At 38.0% G+C, this 14,847-nt stretch overlaps 1 protein-coding gene across 1 annotated transcript in view; it reads left to right on the forward strand.

Annotated features, from left to right (window-relative positions):
- Positions 1 to 1,794: 1,794 nt before the first annotated feature.
- Arp10 (Actin-related protein 10) overlaps positions 1,795 to 14,847 on the forward strand; it is a 195,174-nt gene continuing 182,121 nt past the window's right edge. Inside the window, exon 1 of the mRNA XM_090370814.1 lies at positions 1,795 to 1,965. Coding sequence (XP_090226940.1) covers positions 1,889 to 1,965 — 77 coding nt within the window. The 5' untranslated portion in view covers positions 1,795 to 1,888. The remainder of the gene's footprint in view (positions 1,966 to 14,847) is intronic.

A 14,847-nucleotide genomic window follows, 5' to 3' on the forward strand; every position in this document is an offset into this window, starting at 1 on the left:
AAGGAAATATAGAAAGATTATAGTGACACCTCCTGTACTTTGCTGCTGCCTTTCCGCTTAACACACAAAACACAACAGCCTTAAATATGTGAACGTTTAACTGTAAAGAAAGCGGCAAGTGCAGTGAAGTTGTACTGCTTTACTAAGCTCATGGTAATCAAAACCAAACATACAGAAAAAGGCGACCACGCGACATCACTTTGATTATAAGCTTACATAGGTGAAGCTTGTGTCACTAAGTTGTTTCTTGCTGCCTGTTTATAATACTGCATATATACAGTGTGCCAATTAAATAACGAGACTGACGCTACTACAAAAAAAAAAAAAAAAAAAAAGAATAACACTAACAGCAAAGTAAAGTTATATATTTTCAAAGTAATCACTTCCGATGTGTACACACTCTTTACATCTTTTATACAAGTTTTGAAAATACTTCTGGAATTCCTCTTCTGGTACCGCTTTCAGCTGGTCGGTCACTGCATCTTGGATGTCCTCTATCGTCCCGTATCGCGTTCTTTTCGTGGCTGTTTTGATTTTGGGGAACAAAAAGTAATCTGCGGGAGTCAAATCCGAGGAATATGGTGGGGAGGCATTCGGTGATTTTTTTGCCAAAAATTGACCGTAGACCAGAGAGAGAGATCGTAGGCCAGGTGGGGGATCATCCTCTAATGACTCATGTACTTTACGAAAATGAGAAAACCATTCAAACACTCTTGGTCGAGACAAACATTCATCAAGATAAACTTTTGGCGCACTGTGTATACATAATATATATTGCAAGAGCTGTGACCGTGCCTTGCAATAGTCTCTGAGCCAGTGGTCAGGTGTTTTAATTAACAGGACTTAAAAATAATAGACGAATTTAGACTAATACAAAGAAATAAATTAATAACGAAAATTAAACAAAACAGAAAACAGCATTCAAAAAATCTGCCAATCTAGGAAAGAGAGTTAAATTATATTGAAATGGAATTTACGACTAAATTTAATTAAAAATTGACCCCAGTCACTCACATCTGGTGAGTATGGGATCGACACACCCAGGGTCCTGAGCTGGATATCATTATTCTTCTCTTTCTTGGTGATTCCTTTCTACCTCTCTCTTTCAGGGTAACTTGGAAATTTTTTTTGACTGGTGCAGCATAAACCTCAGGCTTCCTTGCACCATATGGCTGATAATAATAATAATAATAATAATAATAATAATAATAATAATAATAATAATAATAACTTTTTAAAACCTATAAGTTTATTTAAACTGGTTCATTTGAAAGCGCCTGTTCACTGTAAAATTTTTTCCAACGTTCATGTTTTAGTATATGCAGTAATTTCACAATGAAATTTTATTTTTTAAAACTATAAGTAACGTTGCTAGATTCTGTATTTTGCTGTCTTTGTATTGTTGACGCTGAATGTCAGGTGAGTATCAGGCTGAATGAATTTCTGTGTGTCTATATAATAAGCTCACTTGAAAATTGCGCTCGTGTGCAACCCCCACTTCGCCCCCGCACATTGCCTCCAAAGTTTGTGAAGGACTTTCAAATTATAATTCTCCCCTTGGCCCCTTCAATAATACTATATTAATTTTCCACTTCTGTGTTTAACTCCAGAATACGATCATTTCCATGTTTATACGTTCCTAGTTCTGCTTTATTTTTCACAGTTCTGATCGACTGACATCAATATCTGCCATGTGTTTTTAAATCGATTCTTTGTCGTCTTGTGGCGCTGCAGTACAGAGTTCTGGTTTAAAGTAATTTGTTGATTAGTCATGTTTCTGGTGTATACGAATGGTTGAGTGGCATAGGTTGTTGGAAGAAATATGCTGATAAACAAACATATGCATGTAATTTAAGCTTAAATCGTGTAAAACTCGTATAATATAAAAATGCCTTTGTACGAAGGATTAGGAGTTGTTTCAGAGAAGCATTCTGTTATTCTTGATATTGGTCATGTTTATACCAAGTAAGAAATTCATAAATGCCACCCTTCTTATTTTTATTTTTTGCTTGTGCGTAAATACCAACGATAGGGAAAATTAAAGAATTGTATTCTCTTAAAAAGCAAAGCCAGGTGAAATCTCTGGTTATCTAACGGCTCTTTAAAGTTTCAACACGCCAGTTTCTCAATATTCATTTTTATCTGAAAAATTGGCATCTGTATATTGGCCTTTTCTAATAGCCTAGAACCTAAGATCAAGAATCTAAGGTTTGTTTACGTGGTGATTTGTATACTGTTTCTGAAAAGCCTGTGATGCGCTTTCTGGTTTTCAATAGAATTGAACTTTTGAGGTATATCTAATATGGTGGGTCGGGAGAAAATACACTGTTGTACAATATAAAACAAAATAATTTATGATACAAAAATGAATGCCTGTCTGTGATAAAAATGTTACTACTGGTAAATAAGGACTATTTAGTTCACGTGTATGCCATTTTATTTAAAAAGGTTATCGTTGATATACTTTGGTTGTTTTTTTTTTTTTGTGCTTTTGGCTTATTTGGCAACAAGTTTAGCTTTCATTTTGTGTATACCTTTGGCTATTTCGTGGTGTATGCATGAACGATTAGCATTAGTAGAGGTATATGATGCAAGAAAACAAGCTTATGCAGCATCAGCCAAAAAAAAAAAAAAAAAAAAATTCCACCCCCATTTCACCCCTCCGTTTGTTCCAAATACCTGTCCAGCTCAGCCTTAAATTTATTTAGGCTATCAACTTCCACAACAAAAGATGGAAGTCTGTTCCACCAACCAACTACCCTCTGGCTAAAGGCAAACTTCCGCACATCCAACCTACAACTGTATTTCCTCAATTTGAATTTATGCCCTCTCGGGTGATTATTCTGAGCAAGAGGAAGAATGCCATCAGCGTTAAGCATGCTCAAACCATTCAAAGCTTTATACACCTCAATCAGATCACCTCGCAGGTGCCTGGTCTCTAGACACTGTAATCTGCAAAATTTAAGCCCTTTCTTTGTATGAGCAACCCTTTGTTACTTTCACTAATTTTGATGCCCTTCTCTGTACTCATTCCAACAGCTCTACATTCCTCTTAAAATGAGGCCTCCAGAACTGTATACAGTACTCAAGATGTTGCCTCACCATTGCCTTATACAAGAGGATAATCACCTCCTTATTCCTGCTAGAAAAATTCCTGTATATCATTGACAAGACACCATGAGCTGAGCTACTCTTGCAGACTGTATGCACTGCTTAGAAAACTTCATATCTGCCTGCACAATTACCCCCAGGTCCTTTTGACTCTCTAAAACTGTCAGTGTAGTACACAGAGTTGATATGTTATTCTGGGGTTACTACTTCCCATATGTAGTACTGTACATTTGTCAATGTTAAACTTGATTTGGCACCTCTCATCCTATCTGCTCAACTTTTCTAGATCTTGTTGCAGCAACGTACTATCATTAGTGTCCTTAACAACCCTGCCAACCTTTGTATCGTCTGCAAACTTGGACATTAAGCTTGATATACCATCATCAATATCATTTATAAATACAGAAAACAACAATGGATGCAACACTGAACCCTGAGGGACTCCACTAATAACATTAGTCCACAATGAGCAGTGTCCATTGATTACCACTCTGTCTTCTCCCACTCAACCATCCCTTTATCCATAGCAGCAATTTGCTTCCAGTGCCACACTGCTCCAATTTGTGCAGCATTCTTCCATGTGCAACAGTATCAAAAGCATTTCTAAGATCCAAATATATAATATCAAAGTTATTCCCTGCATCCAGTTCCTTTGTGACCACATCATTGTATCCAATCAAATTGGTCAGGCAAGACTTTCCCTTAACAAAACCATGCTGTGTCTGAGCTATAACTGAAGTCTTGTCTAGATGATCCTGCAGTGCTTCTTTAACCAGTGCCTCCATTAATTTCCCTGGAACAGAAGTTAAACTCATTAGCATTAGTAGAGGCATTTGATGCAAGAAAGCAAGCTTATGCAGCATCAGCCAAAAAAAAAAATAAATAAAATAAAATAATAAATAAATAAAAAAACAACCGCTTCCACTTCACCCCTCTGTTCGTTCGAAATACCTGTCCAGCTGAGCCTTAAACTTATTTAGGCTATCAACTTCCATGACAAGGGATGGAAGTTTGTTCCACCAACCAACCACCCGCTGGCTAAAGGTAAATTTCCTCACGTCTATCCTACATCTGTCTTTTCTCAATTTGAAATTATGCCCTCTCAGGTGATTATTCTGAGCAAGAGGAAGAATCCCATCAGCATTGAGCATGCTCAAACCATTCAAGGCTTTATACACCTCTATCAGACCACCTCGCCGGTGCCTAGTCTCCAGACACTGTAATTTGCAAAACTTAAGCCTTTCTTCGTAAGAGCACCCGTTTGTTCCATTCACTAATCTTGTTGCCCTTCTCTGTACTTGTTCCAGCATCTCTACATCCTTCTTGAAATGAGGCCTCCAGACCTGTATACAGTACTCTAGGTTGTGGTCTGACCATTGCCTTATACAATGGAATAATCACCTCCTTATCCCTGCTAGAAAAATTCCTATATATCATTGACAATACACCATGAGCTACTCTTGCAGCTCAGAAAACTTCATATCTGCCTGCACAACAACCCCCAGGTCCCTTTCATTCTCTACCACTGTCAGTGTAGTACCATAGAGTTGATATGTTGCTCTGGGGTTGCTGTTTCCTTTATGTAGTACTAATATTTGTCAATGTTAGACTTCATTTGCCACCTCGAAGCCCATCTGCTCAACCTTTCCAGATCCTGTTGCAGTAGCATAGTGTCAATAGTGTCCTTGACAACCCTGCCAACCTTCGTATCGTGGGCAAACTTGGACATTAAGTTTGATATACCATCATCGATATCATTTATAAATACAGAAAACAATAATGGACCCAATACTGAACCCTGAGGGACTCCACTAATAGCATTAGTCCATGATGAGCAGTGTCCATTGATTACCACTCTGTCTTCTCCCCCTCAACCACCCCTTTATCCACAGCAGCAATTTTCCTCCAATGCCACACTGCTCCAATTTGTGCAGCAGTCTTCCATGTGCAACAGTATCAAAAGCCTTTCTAAAATCCAAGTATATAATATCAAAGTTATTCCCTAGATCCAGTTCTTTTGTGACTGCATCATAGTATATAATCAAATTGGTCAGGCAAGACTTCCCCTTAACAAAACCATGCTGTGTCTGAGCTATGACTGAAGTCTTGTCTAGATGATCCTGCAGTGCTTCTTTAACCAGTGCCTCCATTAATTTTCCAGGAACAGAAGTTAAACTAACAGGTCTATAATTATTTGTAGTAGTAGTAGTGGCACATGATGCAAGAAAGCAAGTGTAGGAGCTTATGCAGCATCAGCCAAAAAAAAAAAAAAAAAATCACACCATTCCCTCCAAATGCCTGTCCAGTTCCTACTTAAATTTATTTAACCTATCAACTTCCACAACGACAAATGGAAGTTTGGTCCAGCAATTAACCACCCGCTGGCTAAAGGCAAATTTCTGCACATCTATTCTACATCTGTCCTTTCTTAATTTGAACTTATGTCCCCGTAGGTTGGTAATCTGAACAAGTGGAAGGATCCCATCAGAATTCAGCGTGCTCAACCCATTCAAGGCCTTATAGACCTCAATCAGATCACCGCGCAGGTGCCTAGTCTCCAGCCACTGCAATTTGCAGAACTTAAGCCTCTCTTGGTAAGAGAATCCCTTCATTCCCCTCACCAATCATGTTGCTCTTCTCTGTACACGCTCAAGCAAATCTACATCCTTCCTAAAATGAGGCCTCCAGACCTGTACGCAGTACTCAAGGCATGGGCTGACCATTGCCTTATACAGAGGGACAATCACCTCCTTCTCCCTTCTAGCAAAATTCCTATATATCATTGACAAAACCCCATGACCCGCCCTAGCAGCCTGTCTGCACTGCTCAGAAAACTTCATATCTGACTGCACAATTACTCCCAGGTCCTTTTCATTTTCTACCACCTTAAGTGTAGTACCACACAGTTCGTACGTTTCTCTGGGGTTACTTCTACCCATATGCAGTACTTTGCATTTGTCAAGGTTGAACTTCAGTTGCCACTTCTTAGCCCATCTGCCCAAATTATCTAGATCCTGTTGCAGTAGCACACTGCCATTACTGTCATTAACAACCCTGCCAACCTTTGTGTCATCTGCAAACTTCGACATTAAGCCTGATATACCTTCATCAATATCATTGATAAATACACAAAACAACAGTGGACCCAACACCGAACCCTGTGGGACTCCACTAATAACATTAGTCCACGAAGAGCAGCACCCATTGATTACCACCCTCTGTCTTCTCCCACTTAACCATCCTTTTATCCATTGTAGCAACTTACCCTTAATACCATTCTGCTCCAATTTGTACAGTAGTCTTTCATGCGCAACAGTGTCAAAAGCTTTCCTGAAATCCAAGTATATGATATCAAAATTATTTTTTGCATCCAGTTCCTTTGTGACCACATCATAATAACCAATCAAATTTGTCAGACAAGACTTCCCTTAACAAACCTATGCTGTGTTTGTCGCCCTTTGATCCTCCTTTGTGAATTGGGGTTACATTTGCACATCTCCAGTCCATGGGTACTTCCCCTGAGTCCAAGGAAGCTCTCATAATTATGGCTAAGGGTTTGCTTACTTCCTTTGCTGCTTCCTTTAATATAACTGGATAGATCCCATCCACCCCAGATGCCTTTCTTGTATTTATCTTCAACAATTTCTCCTCCACTTTACTCTCAGTTATTACAAGATTCTCTAGCTTACTGCCAGAGTTGAATACACCTCTGGCATTCCCCTCGCTGAATAACTCCTCATGTGTGAATGTCGATGCAAAATATTCATTGTTTGTTATCTACCTGAGCAGGATCATCAACAGTTGACCCATCGATATCAAGTGGACCAATCTGATTCATCCCCTACCTTCTAGAGTTTACATAAGTAAAGAACTCTTTACTTATGTAAACTCATAATACAAGGATTTCTCATAATCTGCCTTTGCCTGCCTAACCTCCTTTGTTACTTGGTTACAGACCAGCTTATATCTGTCGTAGGCTTCCATGTCACCCATTAATTTATATGTATCCCATGCATTTTTCTTCTCTGCCATATGTCTCATTAGTTCATCTGACATCCATTTAGGCCTAAACCACGAACAGTATTTCTTAGTTGGTATGTAAAGCCTAGTAGCTTCCAAGATAAATTCTTTGAATGCCTCCCATTTTGAATTTTCTGTTGGTAACATCATCAGTTGGTTCCACCGTATAGAATTTAAATACTGTCTCAGACCACCGTAGTCGCCTTTACGAAAGCAAAACTCTTCCCTTAACCCCTGATGGTAGTTACCTCTTTGAGTAAATCCCACTTCAGCACACTGCGATCACTGCCACCTAGCGGTTCCTTTATCTGCAAATTCTTAATGCATGAAGAATCACTACTGATAATCAGATCAAGAGTATTAATCCCTCCTCTAGTTGCCTCCCGAACATGCTGATGTAGAAAACAATCATTCAGTAAATCCACAAGCCTTGCTAGTGTGTGAGTGACCAACCCACAAATTCCAGTCAATATCCGGGAAGTTAAAATCCCCCATTATAAGACCCTCTGATTTACCGACCCACTCTATTTCTAACTATGAAGAAACTGTTTCTAACTATGAAGTTAGAAACAGTTGAAATTTTCTGATAACTGTAAAGGTGATTGATATTTAAGTTCTTCGGTTAACTTTTTTTTTTTTTTAACTTTTTCTTGTTTTGCAGTGATTTTAGTAGACATCAGAGTTCTTGGGCCATTTTAGTCACTGAGTGACAAGTCTTCTTTCATATATATCATTTCATTTGATTGTATTGGGGGTTCCACACTTGATTTTGTGAGATCAAAGCTAATGACCCAGCTTCCCTTATCTTTTTTTCCCCCAAATTGTAGCTTTTAACTTTGGCATAAGGCTGGCATAATCCCTATTATTGTGGCTTTAGGTGGAAGATAATCACACCATTGAAGATCCCTTGTGCTTCTGCTGCATGCCTTCTAATTTGGATTCAGGATCAGAAAAATGTAACTGCGTTTAATTACAAATCTCCAAACAGGATAGAAATATATCTGGATTAGCAAGAATTAATTTTAAATTCTCTTTTAATGTCTCCGTCCACTGGTGTTTGTCTGAATGGGAAAAGTTCCTGGGAACTCATCTTGCACAAACAGCGGACATTCCAAATGCCTGTGTACTGTTAAAATGCTTCCATGGAAAATGTTACGTACTTTTTTCAAATTCAAACACTTTAATCTCTGTGTTTTCTAAAATTTTTCTTCAGTGAGACCAGTTGTTTCCAATTAATTTTTTCACATGGCCAGTCAGTCCTTGGATCATCCTCAACTGACTCCTGCCCTCTTTTGAACTTTGCTGACTATCTTGCCACAGTATCATAACTGGGCAATACTTTCTCTTGTGGATCTGTTTAGGATTTTCTGCCCTCTTCTCAAAAATTTGATTACTGAATAATGGTCGGTTTGCTGTTCTTCCACCTCATCATCAACCATTTTCAATCCACTGTAGGATGAAGGCCTCTCCAGCAACTTTCCAGTTTTTTGTGTTTTGTGCAATGGGCAACCATTTACTACCCCACAAACTTGTGAATTTCATCTGTCCATCTCTGTTGTCTTCCAGGTTTTCTTCTAGATTTTCTTGGGTACCAAATGTGTTAATATCTTAGTCTATCTGTCATCATGTCTTTGAGCTGTGTCCTGCCAAAGAGCATTTTAGTTCTTTAGTTTTGATAAAAATGTCCTTTACTTGTGTTTGCTACCTAATCCACGTGTTTCTCTACTTATCTAACAGGCTGATTCCTAATATAATTCTTCCATTCTTTGCTGTGTAGTTCTCAGCTTCTCTTCCATTCTTTTGGTGAGTGCCCAAGTTTCACTTCCATAAGTCATGTTGGGGAGTTTTGTCTGCACTGTTTTGTCTCTTTCCAACCTTAGCATTGAAGTCCATCCTAATGATAGTGTAGTGGGTTTTCTCCTCATCTAGTAGACTCAATTTTGGTGTACATTTCAACTTCTTCATCATCATGGCTTGGTGTTGGTGCGTAAATCAACACACTGTGTTGATTTACGGACCCTGGGTGTGCCAAGCTCAGGACCCTGGGCTTGGCACACCCAGGGTCCTAAGCTGGATATCATCATTCCTTCTACTTCTCTCTCTCTCTCTCTCTCTCTCTCTCTCAGGGTAATTCATAATTTTTTTTTTTTTTTTTGCCTGGTGCAGCATAAGTGTCAGGCTTCCTTGCACCATACGGCTAATAATAACAACTTTTAGCTTGTACCTCTTGGAAATGCTCAAGTAGTATTCTTGATGCCTTTAGTAATGTACTTTTGAATTCCAAAATGTTGTTTTTTTTATCACTATGGACTAGAAAGCCACCTTGGCTCCTTTCCATGTTTCCATTGGTGTACAGCAGATTTCCACTTGATAAACTTATGCGATTCATTTCATTTCTTCTTGTTTTAGCCAAACTGATGATATTCCAGTTCACATTTTCTAATTCCTTTTCCAGCTCTAATATCCTGTCTTCACCGATGAGCGATCTTACATTGTAACAGAGATTACCCAGAGATTACTTCGTATCCAGAGATTCTTAGCACCCTTTGCTTCCACTCTGATCCTCTAGCTGCCATAAGAGGGGGAGTGAAAGCTGGTGGAGACCGAGGGCCATTTGTTTTGTTGTGCTGTCACGTGCTGGAAGGTTTGGTCTTTTCCTCTTCATGCTGACCAGGCATCTTAAAGGGAACCACTCTGCATGTTCGTTGCCACATAAGTGACATCACAGGGCTTACCATCAAGAAGGTGTGCATGAGTGGATTTTACGGAGGCAGGCCAACTGGACTTCTCCTAAATCTTCTGAAATAGAAAGATATTGGATCCATCAGTGTTTTAGACTGAGTGTCTGATAACACACAGAATGCCTGTTCCACTCTAAGCCCCACCACCTACCTAACAACATAAAAAATAAAATTTGAGAAACTGCAGAAGAAATGACATAAAATTTTTTTCATTTTATTTTATAAGACATTAACCTATCAAAATAGCCATTCTGTAACACTACCCAACAAAAAATTTTTTTTCGTCATACCTCTGGAACGAAAGTTGGTTATTCTGAACAAAATTAATGTCCTGATTATGAAAATATCAATCTTTTACTTTTGTCACGTCTACATCAAAAGATATGTGCATTTTTAAATTCCTTGTGTTTATACAATATCAGCATATATAGTTGTAATTATTACACACAATAGGCGCCTCCGTAGCCAGGTGGGAAGGAGCAGCAGTGCATAGCACACGCTTCTTGATTATACCATGGTTCAAGCCTGTCACCACCAAATACGCAGGATGCAGAAAAGTCAGGAATGACCACTGCATATCCCTGGAGCAATATGGCCTTAGTTGCCAATGCTCCTAAAAACCAAATAATATAACACACAATATATGTTACTTGGACATGTTTTCCACTCAATGATTTCCTTTTTACTATTGGTTCCTTAAACAGGAACCAATAGTAATCTCCCATCATGGCACAGTTCCAGCGACCTTGGTATTGTTTTCATTCAGGTTTCTTTGAAATTCTTCATCTTTTTAGGAGCTTTCTTATTTGAGGACCTATGAAAATTCCTTCCTTCAGCTCTGCATGAGATGAATTTGGAAACATTTTCAGTAAAACCTCTGCTTTCTTTATCCAGTGCCTTAGTGAAATTCTTAATCAGTCCAAGCTTGATGTGTAAAGGAGGAAGAAAAACCTTTTGTGGATCAACCAATGGAACATACTTTACATTGCTTTTGCCAGGAATATATTCATCTTTCTTGTCCCAGTGTTGTACGATGTAGTGTTTGGCTGTTGCACGACTATTCCACAAACACAGGAAACAATAGTATTTAGTAAAATCACCTTGGAACCCAACAAGCAGTCCAATCACTTTGAGATCACCACAAATATTCCAACCATAGTCATTGTAACGTATAGCAGCAAGAATCTGGGACATACTATTGTAAGTTTCTTTCAGGCCAACAGCATGAACAAGAGGAATTGATGGTAAAGTATTTCCATTATGAAGCAATACTGCTTTCAAACTTAGCTTTGACGCATCAATGAACAAACGCCATTCAGAGGTATTGTGATTAATATTCAGTTCATGCATAAGACCAACGATGTCTTTGCAGACACACATGTTGTTTTCCATTGCAAAATATCTTGAAAACTCTTCATTTCGCTTATGCTATATTGTAATGTTTGTATCTTTGGTGAGTAAGTTCCAATGTTGTAGTCTGGATCCGAGTAATTCAGCCTTCTCTTTGGGTATGCACAAGTCTCTGATCAAGTCGCTTAATTCTTCTTGTTCAACGTAGTGTGGGGGCATTTTCTTTTTCTGGCTTGTAGTCCAAATCATGTGAAGTACATGGTTCTGCAGCATCTGGTAAAACGATTTCTTCTGTACCTTCATCACTACTTCCAATACCCCAAGATTTTGGTGGCACAGGTACTGGCAGTTCTTTACTGTGTGGCACTGGCCTAATTGCTGAAGGGATATTTGATGCAGTGCTTGCTCTTTTTGGAAATACCTTTTATTTTTGTCATGCAGAAATGGCAGTTGTCGAAAAGATTCTTGGGCTCATGCCACACCATAGGGAGGGCAAAAGGTAATGCACTCGGCTTGCCATATAACCACAGCCTTAAGTTTGTTATACAAGTAATACAGCAGATATGTGGAGCCAGATTTTTTTCTTGGTCACCGATCTTGCAGCTGAATTACAGTGAATATGCAACTTTTGTGACATTGTATATTTTCTTCCTGTGAGTTTTTAGGGTTCATCATCATCAGCCATTTTCAATCCACTGCAGGATGAAGGCCTCTCCAGCAACTTTCCAGTTCCTTCTGTTTTGTGCAATGGCCATCCATTTACTACCCACAAACTCATGAATTTCATCTATTCATCTCCGCCATTGTCTTCCAGGTTTTCTTCTAGCTCCTCTTGAGTACCATTCAGTTATTTTCTTAGCCCATCTGTCATGTCTTCGAGCTATGTGTCCTGTCCAAGACCATTTTAGTTCTTTAGTTTTGATAAGAATGTCCTTTACTTGAGTTTGCTGCTTAATCCATGTGTTTCTCTTCTTATCTCACAGTCTGATTCCCAATATAATTTGTTCCATTCTTTGCTGTGTATTTCTCAGCTTCTCTACCATTCTTTTGGTGAGTGCCCAAGTTTCACTTCCATAAATCATGGTGGGGAATATACATTGGTTCATTATTTTACATTTCAGACAAACTGGGATATTGCTCTTCAGTATGCGACTATATTTCCTGAATGCTATCCATCCAAAATTTATTCTTCTCTTGACTTCCAGCCATTTATCATTATTACAGCCAATAACTTGTCCCATATAAGTATGACTCCACCTTTTCAATTACTGCTCCTTCAATCACTATGTTCCTTTCTGTGGCATCATTGTTCATCATTACTTTTGTTTTAGCCATATTCCTCTTTAGTCCAAAATCCTTACTAACTGTGCATAACTGATTAAGATTTTCCTCTAATTCTTTGGGATCGTGGCTTATGGCCACAATGTCATCTGCAAATCGTAAATGGTTTAGGTACTCTCCATTCACCTTGACTCCTTTCTGCGACCAGTCTAATCTTCTGAAAGCTTCTTCAAGGGCAGCAGTAAACAGCTTCGGAGATATCGTGTCTCCTTGTCGAAATCCTTTCTCGATTTTAAATTTCCTACCGTCTTTGTCTAGTCCAGTGGTTTTCAACCTTTTTTTAATAACGGCACCCCTAAATATTTTATTTTGTGGCACCCCTACTCAATTTTTTGCCTGTCATATGTGATTCTCTTTCTGTATATATCCATGTGTATATATATATATATATATATATATATAATTATAAAAATTATATTTCATAATACAAATTATATATATATACACAGTATATAATTTTATTCTTTATATAGAGGTACTAAGTAAACATCAATTAGAGATCACCACAAAATGAAAAAGATACTGTACACCTTTCTATAATGAAATAAACATATAAATTAAAAAATAATAATAAATTTAACTAACTTAAGCCAAAATTACTTGGCACCCCTGGAATGTTGTTGCGGCACCCCGGTTGAAAACCACTGGTCTAGTCTAATAAAGGAGGTAGCGTTCTCATATATTTTCTTAAAAATCATAATATATGGGGTATCTATGCCTTGTCTTTCCAGTGCCCAAAACATTGCCTGTATGGAGTCAATTATGCTTGTATGGAGTCAATTATGCTTGTATGGAGTCAAATGCCTTTTCATAATCCACAAATGCCAGGCATAATGGTGTTTTATATTCATTTGCTTTCTCCATTAGCTGTGATATTGCGTGAAGGTGATCCATAGTTGAGAATCCTGTCCTAAAGCCAGCTTGCTCTTTCGGTTGATTCTCATCAAGTATTCTTTCTAATCTGTTAGTAATGACCCTTGTGAACAACTTGTAGATGTGTGATAACAAGCTAATTGGTCTATAATTTCCTATTTCTTATTTATCTCCTTTCTTATGCAGCAAAACTATGATTGCATTATTCCACTGCTTAGGCATCACACCTTTTCTAATGCACTTTGTGAAGAGCCTTGCCAGTTTTTGTGTTATGTCTCTTCCTCCCAATTTTAACAACTCTACAGTAACTTCATCTTCCCCCGGTGCTTACTGATTCTTCATTTTCTTCAATGCATGTTCTACCTCATCAAGAAGAATATCGGGTATGTCGTATTTGTTGCTAATTTGCGATTCATCTTCCCCGCTGCTGGCATCGTTCCCTCGCTCCTTGTATAATTCTCTATAGTAGTCTTCCGCTATTTGAATTATACCTTTTCTGCTATTAAAAAGTACACCGTTGCTATTATTCAGTTTCAGTATCATTTGTCTTTCTGTATTACTGCTCATGGCTGCTGATTTAAGTCCTTTGTTTTCCCTTAATGCTTGTTCTATTTTTCTTGTGTTAAATATTCTTATGTCCTCTCTGAATCTCTTTCTAATGGCTTTGCATAACTCAGTATACTCAATTTTCTTCTTGTCAGTGTTTATCTTTCTCTTCATTTGTCGCCTTTGGTTCATCCTAACAAGTGTTTCTTGACTAATTTTTTCTTCTTTGGATTTCTTTTTCCCTATAGGTTTCTTGAACTTTATCACTTTCAGAAAGTTGTAATATTCCCCGTCGATATCTTGGTCCTGAGCAGTCTGCAGAAGCTCAAAGTTGTTCTTAAGTTCCAGTACATACTGCTTTTTCTCCTCTTCTGTTATCTCAAAGACCTTTGTATTATTTAATCGAGTCAGATTTTCCCTTTCCTGCATCTATATCAAGTGTACATTCTTACCATTCTGTGATCATTTCCAACATTTACCTTATTCAGGACAGTAACATCATTCACGATATATCTTCTGTTAGTGAGGATGAAGTTGATTTCATTAGTTGTTAATCCATTTGGACTCTACCGTGTTCACTTTCTGTTCACCCTTTTCTTGAAAAAAGTGTTCATTACTGACAATCCTTGAGGTTTTTGGGGTTAAGTGTCCACAAATATAGCAGAAATTGTCTGGGTGATTGACGCAAGTTCTGTGCTTTCAATTCTTACAATTCATTGCTTACAATTCATTAACTTAAAAACAGTAAAAGTAATTGGTAAATTTGAACAGAAGGTGAATTCTTGTAGCGCAATTTATCATACACTATATATTGAACAGTTGAATGGTGTAATAAAATGAATAAAAATACTGACTTGTCTGGAAA

The sequence above is a fragment of the Mastigoproctus giganteus genome, chromosome 3 (genome assembly GCF_048544385.1).
Source record: "Mastigoproctus giganteus isolate SK-2022 chromosome 3, ASM4854438v1, whole genome shotgun sequence".
In the NCBI taxonomy this organism is placed as follows: Eukaryota; Metazoa; Arthropoda; class Arachnida; order Uropygi; family Thelyphonidae; genus Mastigoproctus; species Mastigoproctus giganteus.